This window comes from Quercus lobata, chromosome 5, assembly GCF_001633185.2.
Source record: "Quercus lobata isolate SW786 chromosome 5, ValleyOak3.0 Primary Assembly, whole genome shotgun sequence".
NCBI lineage: Eukaryota > Viridiplantae > Streptophyta > Magnoliopsida > Fagales > Fagaceae > Quercus > Quercus lobata.
The window spans coordinates 84,909,403-84,925,261 of record NC_044908.1 but is presented as its reverse complement, the minus strand read 5'-3'; the positions used below and the strand labels follow the sequence as shown (position 1 = coordinate 84,925,261).

Genomic DNA, 15,859 nt, shown 5'->3' with positions numbered 1-15,859 from the left:
AATGATAATTATGTTCTTAAGTTTGAAAAGTAATTAAATATTTGTCAATTTACGCAAAGAATATTACAATTGGTTCATATTTTAAATTATTATAATATTATATTATATTTTATTTTATTTTCCCTTTATCTAATGGCTTGTAAATAATTGAATCTTATTCCTCAAATATTATAATATTTACTTGAGTATTATTCCTCAAATATTAAACTTTTTCCTATTACAATCTAGTCATCAAATAATTTCTTTTCAAATATTTTATAATAAATTTATAGCATACAAGCGTATCACATGGGAAGCTCAGTTTAATTATTGGACCGCACCATTTTGTTTTATTAGGGATTGGAATTAGTTCGTGATAACAATAAAATCCAATTTAAAATTGTATAAGTAGACACCATCTTTATTATATTTAAAATTATGCATAAAAAACAAGTTTGTTAATAAAATAGTAAATAATATTCGATTGTCATGAAATTTGACATAAATAATAATTAAAAAGAAAAACAAATTATTAAAAAAAAAAAAAATCAGACCATCTGGGCTACATGTTGGTGATGGGGTACAAGAACAAGAAGTGGTAGAGGTGGAGTAGAAGACGGAGGATAAAGTAAGTAGGTGAAAGACAAATGTAATTGTTCACTCTTCAAATAATACAAAAATTTGAAAAAATTCCCGAAAACGCTCTAATTATCAATCATTAATTATTTTTTTTTTCCAAATTCCAAAACTCATTTTTTAAGTTTTACTATTTTTCATTTTAGTACCCAAAGTTTCAAAACCCCTCAGTTCAGTTATCCATTAACTTGGTTGAATCCCCCCAAAATGACCCTGTTTTGCCCTTAAATTAATATTTAATTTTTATTTACTTATTTATTTCTTAACTTTTATATATATATATATATATATATATATATATATATAAAATAAATAAAAAAAGCAAGCAAATCCCCAAACGGTGTCGTCCCCTACCCCCACCGTAAAATCAGAAAAACGAACCCACCCCCAAAATCCAAACCCCAACCGGAAAACTGAGAGAGAGAGAGAGAGAGAATGTCAGGTTATGAGAATGTGGTTGGGGGAAAGCTGAAGCTGAAGGGAAAAGCCCTGGATGTGAAGGCTGGTGGACTGAAGAAGAAAAAGAAAAACAAGAAACGTCAGGATCAGATTTCAGAGGTTACAGAAAATGAGCTTCCACCAGGTTCGTATTTTCTGTTCATCTCCAATTCAGTCTTGTATTTTGCATGTACCTATTGTCAAAAAAAGAAAAAGGTTGAGCAGTGTAAGCTGCTCTTAATTTTTTTTTTTTTTTTTTGGGATAGGTAATAAAAGTAATATTATGCATAACAAAAAAGAAACAGAGAATGAAAGTACAAGATGTTAACAACAACAAAGAACTAAAGGACTCAAGGGACTAGTCTAAGAGAAAAAAGGAAACTCTAGGATAGAAGAGCAATTCGAGGAACCCAAACACCTTGGCCAATCGAAAAGAGTTCTCTGGCATAAATCTTTTAATTAAACCAGCGATTTCTCAGTAGCCTCAATGGAGCGCCAAGTTTGTTTCGTTCCAATTTGTTAGAAATATTTTTTTGGTTCATCTGTATTCTGTATGGAGATAGCCAGTGAAAGTTCAGAGTTGCAAAGAATTAGACCAATGCAGTTTTCATTTTCAATAGGCTGGATAAAGCCAGTTACAGCAAATCTTAGTCATGACCATGTTTGCAAACCATAGGTAACCATGTGCACAGTTACTACCTCTGGTTCTTGTGCTGAAAGCAGCTTTCTTCGTACTGTGTACATGGCAATGGTAGTGGTCAACTACTTGGTGTTCCTGCACTGAAGTCTTGAAATGACAGACTTGAAATTTGCTGCAAATTTGATTTCTATATATTTCCAAGAAAGGTTGTTCTTTTCTTGTTCTGAGATTTGGAAACTCTCACTATTAACTTGATTTGAATGAAAATATTAAAATTTGCTAAGAATTGGACTATATATGTTATCTAAAGAAGACAGAGTGAAAAGTATGGAGTAGAGGCTGCTGTTAAATCCAGAGATTGTTTGAACACTGTAACCATTTTGTTTGGTCCATATCTTTTCTACTTTCCATTCTAATTGTTGAACATCATGACTGTATATTTGTCATTCATTTTTCTTATTATTTGGTGCAGGTGAAACTGCAGAGCTATCCACTGATCCTAATGAGGAAGATGTAGATGATGCCAAAAAAATGAGTGGCGATGGGAAGATTGTTCATTGTGATGATCATCTCACTCCTGCAGAAAGGCGATATATTGAACAGAGGGAGCAAATTGATGTTCATAGATTAGCTAAGGTAGCTAATAAATCTCACCGTGACAGGATTCAGGATTTCAACCAGTATCTGGCAAACATGAGTGAGCATTATGACATTCCTAAAGTTGGTCCAGGATGATTCAGGCAAGTTTATGAGTATGAAGAAGGATCAACCTTTCATGTCAGTGCTATGTATACAATGTGGTTCTTGTCAACAGTATTTTTTATTTGGTCATATTGTGCTATATGGCAGATGATTTTCTGTTTGGTGGTTCCTTTCTGTTCTGGAACTTGATTACAAGTTGCTCTCTATGAAATTTGCATTTGCAAGAAAAACTCGTATATATAGCCATCTTAATATGCTAATTAGTGCTTGACTGTCATCTGTTCCTGCTCTGGGTTTCCCACAAGTCCCTTCCACTTCTTAGATGGTATTGGTGAATTGACACACTTAGAAGTAGATAGCATTTATCAGCTCTTAAGCATGTAAAAGCATTGGTTTGTTAGAATTTTTCCCGCTTGAAAACTCTCTTTCTTTGTGTGTTCTTTTGTTATTGTATTGAAAGTTGGTCTCGTATATATGATTAGAAGACCCTCTTAATTATCATTGTCAAGATATTCATGAACAATTATGATCAAAGTTGGAGCAGAAGTAATGGAAAAATTGAGAAGTGGCTAAAATGTATGTGAGAAGTGTGCATTATGAGATATACAATGTACAAGAAGATGATAATGGAGACGTGGGAGCTGATGTCTTATGTTTAAACTCTATTTTATCTATAAATAAAGTAGTATGTTAATGGAATAGGAGTATGTTAACGGTTCCCTGTGCACTCGTTGAGGAGGATAAAAACAGGTCCCACTTGCGTTGGTAAGTAACAAAAGCTAATAAATAAATACCCTTTAAATTTTAAGTAACTTGACCACTAAACCAAAAAGGAAAAAAAAGTCAATATTATATAAATAGCAATGTATAATTCTAAATTATTGATATTCTGGAGAGTTTTTATAATAATAGGTATGTATAATTCTAAATTATGATGTAGAGTTCTTTAAATTTCATTTCATCATTTCAAATACTTGAAATTTCATACTCTAGTAATTGATAAGCAAACATAAAAAAGCATGTTTAACTCACTTAGGAAATTTGAAAAAAATTTAAGAAAAAGAAAAATTGTATTGTTGTCATCTCCATTATTCATCAAGGGTCAGGATATGAACTAGACAAAATAATAATAATAATAATTTACAAAATTACTTGAATTGAAATGGATAAATTTTAAGTGATACTCTCAGGGAAATCCTAAGATAATTCATGATGTATAGTACTTGAAGGCCAGTTTTTGTGAAATGAATGCTTGAAATTACATCGCCTCTATCAATCACTTAGCAAACATCATAAAGCATGTTTAAGTTTAACACAATTTAGAAATTTTGTCATCATCTTCCCTACCAAAGACTCTGTGGTTGCATAATCTACAATCTTTGTTTTAAATAGTCTGTTAAGTTTATTTGGGTGAATTATTATTTCGGGTCATTAAATTTATTTTGTCATTTTAGTCCTTAAATGTAACATTTCTATCAAATTAGTCCGTCCATCCATTAATATTTATAAAATTGTTGAAGTATAGTAAAACAGAGTTGCATCATATATGTAATTTAAGGAGTAAAATGGCAATGGATGGAATGACCAACTTGACAAGAATATCAGAGTTTCAAGGACAAAACAAAAAAGTAAATTAGGGAAGAAGATGACAATTCACTCTAATTTGGAATTTTGCCAATCGTATACTTTTTGTGTTGACCAAAAGGAGACGTCATTTTTGAGTTTATAATATTCTGCTTGTGTTGCTGCTAACTTCAACCTTGGCTGCTTGCTGTCTTTCAAGCTGGTCATATCCATGCCTTTCCCTGCAAGTAATTTGACAATACCTTGAAGTCCAAAGAAGCTTCTCTCATTGATTTCCTTGTCAAAAGAGAATAAAGGACAATATGAGACCAAATTACTTTTCAATATAAGAATTTAAAAGTCAGCTTAGAAATGTCAGGATCATTTCTATGAAAACATATTCATCAAAAAAAAAAAAAAATAATAATAATAAAAGTCTATGTAGAGGAATGGCAATACAAAATTTTTCTAGACTCCACCTTATAAACTCATTGAGGCATCCCACAAAAATTGTAGGAGAGTTTTTAGTGTCCCTCAAGAGCATAAATCTTGTAAAAGCCTTTTTCTCAAAAAATTATTTCAAAATTACGTATTGCCAACAAGATTGTGCTCTCTGAAAATGTCCCTAAACCAAAGAATTCCCAATGTTCAAAAACTACTGTCAACAGCAGCCACTGTTGCTGCAACAGCAATGCTGGTTAGGAGCATTGCCTATGATTACATACCAAATGATATCCACCGCTACCTATCCTCTCATTTACATAACCTTTCCAGACTTTTCTCTTCTCGATTCACCATTGTGATAGAAGAATTCCAAGGTCTCTCAAAGAATCAAATGTTTGATGCGGCAGAGGTCTACTTAGGTACCATAACTAGCTCCTCAGTTCAAAGAGTTAGAGTGGGCAAAGACGAGAATGAAAAAAGTTTAGTAGTTACCTTGGATTGAAATGAAGAGATAGTTGATGTCTTTGAAAATATACAGATGAATTGGAGCTTGGTTTGTACACAAGTTGAGCCATCAAATTGCAGAAATCAAAACATGAGTGATCTTAATGCCACTCTGAGGTCAGAGGTCAGATCCTATGAGCTAAGTTTTCACAAGCGACATAAAGACAAGGTATTAAGTTCCTACTTGCCATATATTTTAAGAAGAGCAAGGTCCATTAGAGATGAGTGCAAAACAGTGAAGCTACGCACGGTTATAGCATATAGATCATGTTGGGACCCCAATGCAGTCAATCTCAATCACCCAATGACGTTCAAGACCCTTGCCATGGATTCCGAGCTTAAGAAGGAACTGATGGAAGATTTGAACAACTTTTTGAATGGGAAGGAGTACTACAAAAGAATTGGGAAAGCTTGGAAACGAGGGTACTTATTATATGGTCCCCCGGGTACAGGAAAATCAAGTTTGATTGCAGCAATGGCAAATTATTTGAATTTCGACATCTATGACTTGGATCTATCTGAGGTCAGGTACAATACTGAACTCAGGCTTTTGTTGCTCAGCATGCCTAGCAGATCAATACTTGTCATAGAGGATATTGATTGCTCTATCAAGCTAGAAAACCGGGAAAATGAGAATGATCACAATACTGGAAACAATAAGGTAATCGTCATTATATACTACAGTTGTCTGTGTTTCACCTATAAGACTAGAAACAAATTATAGTGTTAATTATTTAAGACTCCCACAAATTTTGACTAATACTTCTTAAACTATGCCTTTTAGATTTTAAGCAATCTTACATGGATATAAAAGAGAGGAATTGGTAACAGCTAGTTTCTAGATAATAAGGGAGGTATAGCATGGCTAAAAAGAAAATGGGTACTACAAATTAGGCAAATCGATTTTTCTTACATAGGAGCATTATAGCCTTGAAGTAAAATTCTCTCTAACATTTGCTTTGATTTATAAACAGATGACTCTCTCAGGATTGCTCAATTTCATAGATGGTCTTTGGTCATGTTGTGGTGATGAGCGTGTCATCATTTTCACGACCAATTACAAAGAACAACTCGATCCTGCTTTGTTGAGACCTGGTCGTATGGATGTGCATATTTGCATGTCATATTGCACCCCTTCTGTATTCAAGCACCTTGCTTTGAACCATCTGGGGCTTTGCCGTCACGGTCTCTTTCAACAGATCGAAAGGCTCATAGAGGATGTAAAGGTCACTCCTGCAGAAGTTGCAGGGGAGCTGATGAGAAACAAAGACACTGAAGCTTCCCTTCAAGGACTACTGAACTTCCTCCAGAACAAGATGAATGAAGGAGATAAAGTTATTAGTTGAAAGTTCAAAAACGTGTACAAAAACACCTTTGAACGTTTAGACCCCCAAATAACAACTTAATCAATTCAAGCAATATGTCAAACAACTAGTGTGCAGAAACTTAACATATGCTATCAAACGAAATTGATTAAATACTATCTAAGCCATAACAGATTAATATCCACAGCAGATAAATAAAAAGGCAAAGATAGAGAGGAAGGAAGATGCAAACACAAAGACAACACGCGATGTGTTATCGAAGAGGAAACCGAAGCCCTCGGCGTAAAACCTCTCCGCCGCCCTCCAAGCGGTCAAAAATCCACTAGAAAATGTAGTTGGGATACATGAACAGCAATAGACCCTCCAAGCCTAATCTACCCGATGTACCTAAGCCCTCCAAGCTTCTTGCTCCAACGAGGTTGCGCCGAACCTTTTTCTTTTCTAGCTTACCGGATTCCGCTACTAAACCATAGCATCCGCCATCCTTGGCATCTTCCAATGCTTCCCAAAACTCCAAGAACACTCAACACTCTAAATGGGTGTGGGTAGTGTTTGGATAGAAATCTCCTCTCAATACATATGACAATGAGAGAGGGAATGAGAAGAGACTACAAAGATTTCTCTCTAAGAATGAGTAGCTCTCTCTAATTGGGTGGGTGTTTTGAAGAAACCTCTCTTAGGGTTTTTCTTTCTGAATAGCCACCCATATCTTGTGGGAATGAGGGGTATTTATACTGGTGTGAGAATGGAATACGAAGAGTCAGTTTTTCCAAAAACAGGGCTGGCTGGCGACTTGACCTCGCGACTTGACTGAGTCGCGAGTTCAAGTCGCGAGCTAACTTAATGGCCAGTCTGGATTTTTGTCGTGTAGTGCTCCAGGTGGCGTGACTGTTCAGCTCCCCTGCATGCTCTGCACGTGAGCAACTTTTGGCGGCTTGCAAGCCGCGAGCCACCCGCGAGTCCTAGCCGCGAGTCTCTGCTTCACTGCACTGTCTTGAGCATTTCTTCACACTCTCTCACACACTACCCTTACATGATTCCCACCTAAATACAAGGTTTCTAAGTGCTATATTACAAGCAAATTTGTCATGGAATAAAGCCAACACATGGTTGATTAAATTCAACCTTACATTAGTAACAACATCTGAGTAAATAAAAAATAATTAGATCAAGAAAGCATATTTTAGGCTAATAGAGAAGGGCCTTTTTTCATTGTTATCCAGGATTTATGTGATAAACCAGATGAATTTTTGTCCAGAAGTTTCTTCAATTCAAAAATGCCAAGCATGCCACATGCCATTTCCATTGCTTCTTAATAAAGTGATTATTTGCATTGGTATCAACAGAGTATGCTAATTCATTTAAAAGATTATAAATGCGCTAGCAAATTGTCAAATGCCTCACATTAATAAACCAGTGTTTCACACATCCATATGATTCATACAATGAGTTGAAAAGGTCACAATGACATTCGAAACGACCCTTCTAATGGGGTGTTTCAGAATTTCACATACTTTTTAATTTGGGTAAAGTGAGTGTTTTTCTGGATATATGTTGGGATACCTACATTCTTCGGATTTTGAGGAATCCAAAAGCCAAATAGTTTCTCAAAAGAGAACCAAATTAGTAAATCCATCTTGCTTCATGAAAAAACCAGATATGCTTATTGACAATGTTCATGAGTTCAATCCTATTTGCAACACCTGCCTTGGCTCTTAATGTCCTTAATATTCTATCACTGTCAAATAATGCTTGCCATATTTATCTAAACACGAAATTGAACTCATGAACATGGCAAGCATTATTTGTCCCACCATTTAACAAACCATTGTTGAGTAAGAACATCATCTTCCTTAACATATTGCCATTTTAATATCCACGGGACCTCGTATTTTTTAACAAAATGAAGTGTAGCAAGAAATTTTGCACCATGTGAATTTGTTTTGTAAGCACTTGTGAAATTTTTGAAAGAACCAGCCAGAGGTCCTAGAAATATTTCAGTAATAGAACCAAATTGAATCCACCAGCGGCTGAACCAAAGCGGCAATTGAGCATCAAAATTTTTATCAAAGGAAACAAACCAAGAGTGAGTCATATTACTATCTTGGTGTAACATGAACTTGAACAGAGAAGGGATATATATATATATATGGGGTATCAGAGCCATTCTTTTCTGGCTGGTGATAGTGGTGTTGTGTTCTTGATAATCCTGTCTTGTTCCGTCCAAACTTTTAATACTCCCTTGTTGTGTTCCTTTTTACCATCGTTGGCGCCACCTTAGTTGTAAAGAGAAGTCCCAAAACCGAACAATAAGGCCCGTTTGCTAGGAGAGCATTAGGGCATGAGAGGTGTAACACCCCATAATTTTGATATCAATTTAATTATTGTACGTAAATTATAAAGAAGGCCTACAATTAAATGGATTAAATTGATTTGGGCCTAAGATATAAAAAATAAGATAAATATCATGGGATATGAAGCCCAAATGAGATGACATAAGTAAATATATGGGCCTTGATTTTACCTTTTAAGTTACATGTGTATGTACATAAAAAAGTTCCTTTTGTTTTCAGCCGCAACACATGAGTGAGCTGTTTCTTTTCTTCTCTACGGCTGTGCACAAGTAGTTCAGGTATGGTTTGTCTTGCTCTAAATTTAAGAAGTTTGAATAGTCAATAGCTAGCAATTGTCATGAACCTAGACTATCATTATACTAATAGAAAAGGGCTCCTATAATTGTAATATATTAGATAAGGAATGGTAATATGTCAGGAAAGGGCCACAAGCTTTGAAATTGTACCTAATAGAGTAATAGGCTTGGACTTTATCATGTGAAAGGAAAAAGGTTGCTTCGTGGTTTTATATGTATATCCGTATATGGCCATCTTGGATGTAAAACTATGATTATTTTAATGGGCAAAGGGTGCTTGTGGTTAATATGTAATCGCATATAGCCTCAATTGTTGATTGTCAAACCATTACACTTTTGTTATGGTCCAAGTACTAGTCCAGCGGCATCAAGGGAAAAATATAGGCAATCGGATTGATAAATTAAGAATACTATAATATGTGGCTTCTACTTTTGATTAATAGATATAAATATTAGGTTGATCAGATAGGTATATATATCATGTGGCTTCTAAGGAATAGTAGAATATATGATGGCTAGACCTATAGTGAATTGCTAGAGTTTTATTGAGTTGCAGTACAATCACGCTTATTAATAGATAGTAAAAATGCGAGAAATAAAACAATTAGATTAAAGCTGAAAGTGAACTAGAGAGTTACGTAAATAAATGTAAAATTTTGGAAATATTAGTGTTGTCTAAGATTATATTGTCTAAGTATGAAAACAGATTTTAGTGGGAAATTCATGTATTGATGGACCTATTTTTGGTGTTGCTAGGCTTTAATTCTACTGATTCATTGTGACTCAAGGGCGATTGATTCCTTTTATTTTGCAACTAAAAGGTAAATGATGTTTACTAATTTTGGGGGTTTTTCCAAAATAGTGTTGATTATTAAACTATTCTATATCAAAAAAATATGTTGATATTCTATATATAAATTGATATTTTATAAATGTTTGATATGCACATTGACTATTCGTTTATGAAAAACTTGTGGGACAACCTAAATTTATTTAAACTTGTATGTGTGAATATATCTTTATATTTTGAGAATTATGAATGGATTATTTTTGTGAGCATATTGAAATGTGTTTTGAAAACCTATGACAAGTCGTGATTAAAAGTTTAGTATTGTATTTAGTCCTTAGTAAGGGACCATCATATTGTAGCTAGTCCTTAGCAAGGGACGGTCCCAGAAAAGGGGATAGTACACATTTGATAGCTCCTTAGCAAGGGAGTATACTATTGAGGATCCAAAAAGGAAGCTCCTTAACAAGGGAGTGCACCTTTAGATTCGAAAGGAGCCATCCTTAAGAAAGGAGATGAAAAGGAGGTTCCAGTCCCAAAAAGAGGACAACACAACCTTGTCAACGGGGTGTAAATGTTGACCACGAGAAAAGTCTAGGAAATTGTTTATGTGATGATATATATATATATATATATATATATATATATTATGATGGCTCACAATATAAAGATATTTTATATATATATGAAGTATTTGATGATAAATATTGATGAGTTGCAAGTTATGAAATTGTTGTAAGAATTATTTATTTGAAAGGTTTGTTCCCACACCCCAATGTTAGTGAATTCCACTTATTGAGTTATCTCACCCCCCTTTATTTCCTATTACAGATACATTAGAGGGATTATTAGAGTAGAGATTCTTGAGAGACAGCAATTATGAATTATTTTGTGGAACTGAGGATTTTATTATTATTTTTATGACATTAAACATTGTATTGTAGAATTATTTTGAGGATGTTTTGTCTTTTGTGGATTAGAGCTCTGACATTTGTGATGAGATTTGAGGTTGCTGGTTTCTTTCATTTAATATTTTTATGGATTATTCAGATTAAATAGACTTTTATTGCTTATGATTTTGGGGCGTTACAATTGTGGTATAGGGTTGATTAGGGTATGCGTTACGAAATGCAACGATGATAGAAAAAAAAACATGATAATTGAGTGTTAAACCTCTGTTAGCTCCAGGACTAGTATCCCTCCTGATATTAAAAAATGAAGATGACCACACTGTTGAAGAAACTGATCTCTCGGATTTCCATAAATGGAATATTCCTAAAGTTGAACCTAAGTCCATCTATAGGACTAGTTGGATTGAAAATACTTTTTGTTCTCAATACAGAGTTAGAACTATGGAACAAACATATTCTATTTCAAAAACTCATGAAAAATGTTGCCTATTTTCTAAAATAAATATTAATGATTTCCTTGCTAAAAAATTGAGTTATTTACATATTGGCCTTGTTCAAGTTGCTGTTAAATCTCTTACTAGAAAAGGTATTAATGCTTCTGTTCTCATGTGTTTAAGAGATGCTAGATTTAAAAAGTTTTATGATAGCATTCTTGGCATGATTACTGCATCTTTGTACGATGGTCCTGTTTACTTTAACTGTTATCTTGATATTTCTCTTGCTTTAGATGATCCTAATATTGTTAAAGCTTTAACTCTAAATATTTTAACTTTTGGTTATGATATGGATGAGGGCAGCAAACCTTTTGCTCTCATTTATCGTATTTATTACAGACTTCTGAGTACTCAACTTAACCCTCATGCTAGGATAAGACCCTGATGGAAAAACTGTTTTAATCCAATGTTCCACCCCTGATACTAAGATTCAAGTCCCAAATATGATTCAATGAAAAGATATTAATCTTCCCAAAGAATGGTTGTTGGAACAAGAATCTCCACCTGCTAAACCTGTTTTTGATGAATTAAACCTTGATCACATCCAACAATATCTTGATGGAACTGTTAAAATAAGTTTAAATAAACCCCTGATGATCAATGAAAGAAGACATTCCTTTGTAGGATTTAAAGATATTTCAAAAAGAGACTAAGATCTCAATGAATTTCTACAAAAGAATTTTGAAAAACTTGATTTAAAGCTAAAAGGAGTTTCAAGTAACAACTCCCAAGTTAGCACTACTTTTTACTCCACAAAAACAAAACCGCCTTCTACACATAGATTGAAGAAGAAGAAGAGACCGAATCCGGATCTCCAATTGCTTCTGATTTTCAAATCCCTATTATTCATAGTCAACTAAGAGTTTTAAACAAAAGCTTTGAAATTGACATGGTTGCTTTGTTCAATGAATTTAAATATGTTAAAAACAAAGATAAAAGAAAAACCTACCAAACTACTTTTGATCAAAAAGAAAAAGATTGTGTTAAAAGAAAATGGAAAGAAAAAATGAATCAATTACAAAAGCATATTTTGTTTTTTGATTTCCTTGAAAATCACTTTGTTTCAAAAAATAATTTGAATATGGTAAGGAAATCAAATTTTGTTAAAGAAGACAAAACCATTGTTAGGTCTAATCATCCGCCCCTAGATGCAGTTATTATTAACTGTAAAGGGACCGAGATAAATGCCTCTCCTTTTAAAATTGTTGAAGTTATTGATACTAATGCTCCTATTTCCACTGAAACAAACAAAATTATTGAACAAAAAAATTTTGTTAATAATTCCTTACACATTATTGGTCAACAGTTTGACCATATTGAAGATAAAATTGTTGAGAAACCTACTTCTTCAAACCTAAGACACCTTTGATTGATCTACCCAGTCAAAGAGAAAAGTTGAGTCTTAAAACCTCTTAGGCTAAAACCATTGAAAAGGTTGAACAAATGCTTTCTAATTTAAAAGTAAAAACTGAGCAAAGTACTTCTACTAGTACTGCTTGGGCTATTTCAAGAAAAGAGAAAGAAACCGTTTTTGATGAAAACACTGACTCTGACTCTTCATCCTCTGCTTCAGATAAAACTATTTTTGAACTACCAGAAATTAAAAGATTTATTGGAAAAACCAATCCCATGTCTTTTACAAAAATTGGTATTCAAAACCTATGTTTCTGTTGATAAACTTTATGAATGGAACATTGATGATTTGTCTGAACAAGAAATTATTAATAAAATGGGCCACATGTCTATGGTTGCTAATGCTTACCTTTCCAATCATAATCTTGGCCATGCTGAGATTGTTGATCTTCTTACTACTGGTTTTTCTGGAACTCTTCGTGGATGGTGGGAAAAATATCTTACTAAAGAATCTAGAGAATCCATTAGAAAATTTGTCAAAAAAGATGATGAAGGTCTACCAATCTTTGATGAAAGTATTGGTTGAGGTATTCCTGATGAAGTCAATACCTTGATTTATACTACTATTAAACATTTTGTTGGTACTCCTTCCAATATTTCTTCTAGAATCAGTGAGATTTAAACAATTTATGTCCTACTATGTCTGATTACAGATGGTACCAAGATGTTTTCATCTCTAGAGTCATGCTTAGGAAAGACTGCTTAAAACCTTACCGGAAAGAAAAGTTAATTGCTAGTTTGCCTCCTCTCTTTGCTCATAAGGTAAAAGAAGAATTAATTGGTAACAATGATACTATTAATTATGATAATTTAACTTATGGTGGTATTTTTGGCACTATTAAGAAACTTGGTATTAACAGGTGTAATGATAAAAAAAATGTTAAAACAACAATTGAAAAATAGTAAAAAAGCTAAATATGAAATGGGCAACATTCTGTTAGAAGCAGCACAAATCTATATATATCTAAAAGCTGAAGCATAGAGTTTAATGTTGTTGTACTTTTGTTGAGCCACATCAGCACCACATCATCAACCTATTTTCAATATTTTCTGTCTTTTTAAATTATTTTTCTCCTTATTAATATGCCACTTTACAATTATACCTTCTCTAACATTTATTTACTTTTACATTTTTATCTCCCCACTACTCTATACCTTAACCTTACAATTTCTCCATCCCTTTATCTTCCTTTTATTTTGACTCTTTTTCGCCCCAAATTTTTTTACTATAAAAATTTGTTATTTTCTATTCCATTCAGTCCATATTTTGCTCACACAAAAAGGTGAATACTCTCTCTCTCTCTCTCTCTCTCTCTCTCTCTCTCTCTCTCTTTGTATTATTAATTCTATCTTGCAACTCTATTTTAGATTGATGAATTTTTTTTTTTTGTCTCTACTTTTGGATGATACACTTTGGTGGTGTGTTTTTTGAGTTATATATCACATGTAGTCTCCATCCCTCTTATAGTTATGGTTTGAGTTAATTTTTAGATATTTTAGAAGTGAGATGATTATGTATTTGAATGTCTCTATAAATTATTTGAGTAATATCAATTGTAAATACGTGATGAGGTTTGGTTATCATAATAATCTTCTTAAAAGAACGAGAAATTCAAATAATTAATTTTGGAACTTAAAAATTTTAGTTGTAGGAAAAAAAAAGCCATAACACACTATATAAAAGTTTGAATAATATAGACCACTTGAAAAAAAGAATACTATTTCTATCTTTTATCTCAAAAAAAAAAAAAAAAAGGAATAATATGAATCAAATGCACCTAAGTTAAAAAAATAAATAAAAAAATAATATAATGCTATATTTGTAGAGATGGAGAGATGAAAAATAATTTTAGAAATAATATTTTCAGTACATTTTTTAGAATAAATCATACATTATACTACATTATAAAATAGTTGCATATTCCCACGCATCGCGTGAATATGCGACTAGTTTAAGGTTAATTTGCCAATCATGCATGAGTCCTACAGAAGATATTTATTCTATTATGCTTTGCAGCAATTATCTGAAAGCCTGCAGAAAACTGAAATCAATAATAATGTCAATTTTCAGTGGAAGTCAAGGCGTAGAAGTTGGGAAGTATCAATAATAATGTCCACAATTGATTGATTTTAGCTGTGCCACGGGCCCTAACCTTCCTATGCATCATATGTAGTCCCAATGTCCCATCCCACTCTATTAACATTAAAAAAAAAAAAGGGATAAAAACATTGTTTTATTTAGTGATAGGCAATTTCGAAGTGATAGACAATTTTGTCTTAGCAAAAGGACTTTCTTCAATAGATGATGCGTGAAAGTGACCTTGTTTGCAAATTTAAACTTGGAGAAATATACTTCCAAATGAGGGACTCCGATTCCTGCAAACCACAAAGAATACAATTTTGGCTTACATCCTTTTTTTTTTTTTTTTAATTTTCCTTCAACTTGCAAAAAACGTCCTAAATAATATAAGTCAGTCAATGCATGCCTTAATGGCCTGTTTGGAAGTTTAGAGAGGGAGGAGAGTAGAGGAGAGGAGAGTAGTGGAGAATAGTTTTCTACCACCTTGTTTGGATGTTTTTAAAATCATTAAGGGGAAGTGAGTAATTAGCTCTTCCTCTTGTTTGGATATTTTAAAAATTAGGATGGAAATAAGTGGAAATGATTTAAATAGACAAATTTACCATTATTTGAAAATAGACTTGCAACATTGGTCTATGATTAATTTGTTAGATTAAATAATTATGACTATAGCATGCAATATTTTTTTTTTTTTTGATATTTTTTTTTTCTAATGTGAATTAAATAATCAACATTGGTCTATGATTAAATATTTTTTCTGCTTTTTATTATACTAAAAAAAACCATCCTTAATTGATAATAATTAAAATAAGAAAAAAAATGTTATTTAGAGATAATAATTAAACCATCCAAATATTCAATATATTCATTGAGTGACAAAATTATATAAAACTTTGAATCAACATTTTTCAACATCTGGATTCACTTTGCATAAATTATTCCATTTGCAACCGTAAAATGCTTAATTTAATTCCCAATTTCTGATGATTTTAATATTTAATACTTATTTTGCTATGTGTTGACTTTCTCGCTTATGTGGCAGCTATTGATAGGACAGTCTTATAATTTACCAAACCGTCATGTGCATTAACCAATGAACTCAAATAAACTTCTCTCGTAAGCATTTGGTTTTCGAGAAAGTGTGGGTCAAAAAATTTTTTTCAAACATTATTTTCTCAAGAAAAAAAAAAAAAAAAAAAAAACCTAGCCTCCCAAATGAGCCTCCATAGTAGTAGCATCAGCAGAAGAAGAAGTAGTCGTTCTCCTTCATCATCTTGACTGTCTCTGCATCTC

General features: G+C 32.8%; 1 protein-coding gene and 1 pseudogene across 2 annotated transcripts in view; both read left to right on the top strand.

Moving 5' to 3' along the window:
• The first annotated feature begins 935 nt into the window (after positions 1-935).
• LOC115989538 (protein FAM32A-like) overlaps positions 936-15,859 on the top strand; it is a 69,217-nt gene continuing 54,293 nt past the window's right edge. The window contains exons 1-2 of one of the 2 annotated variants that reach the window (XM_031113246.1): positions 940-1,198; positions 2,166-2,868. In XM_031113246.1, the coding sequence (XP_030969106.1) occupies positions 1,051-1,198; positions 2,166-2,428 (411 nt within the window). In that variant the 5' untranslated portion in view covers positions 940-1,050 and the 3' untranslated portion in view covers positions 2,429-2,868. Of the gene's footprint in view, positions 1,199-2,165; positions 2,869-15,859 lie in introns of those variants that run through there. The other variant, XM_031113247.1, reaches the window with a different exon arrangement.
• On the top strand, positions 4,498-7,433 carry LOC115989536 (annotated as a pseudogene).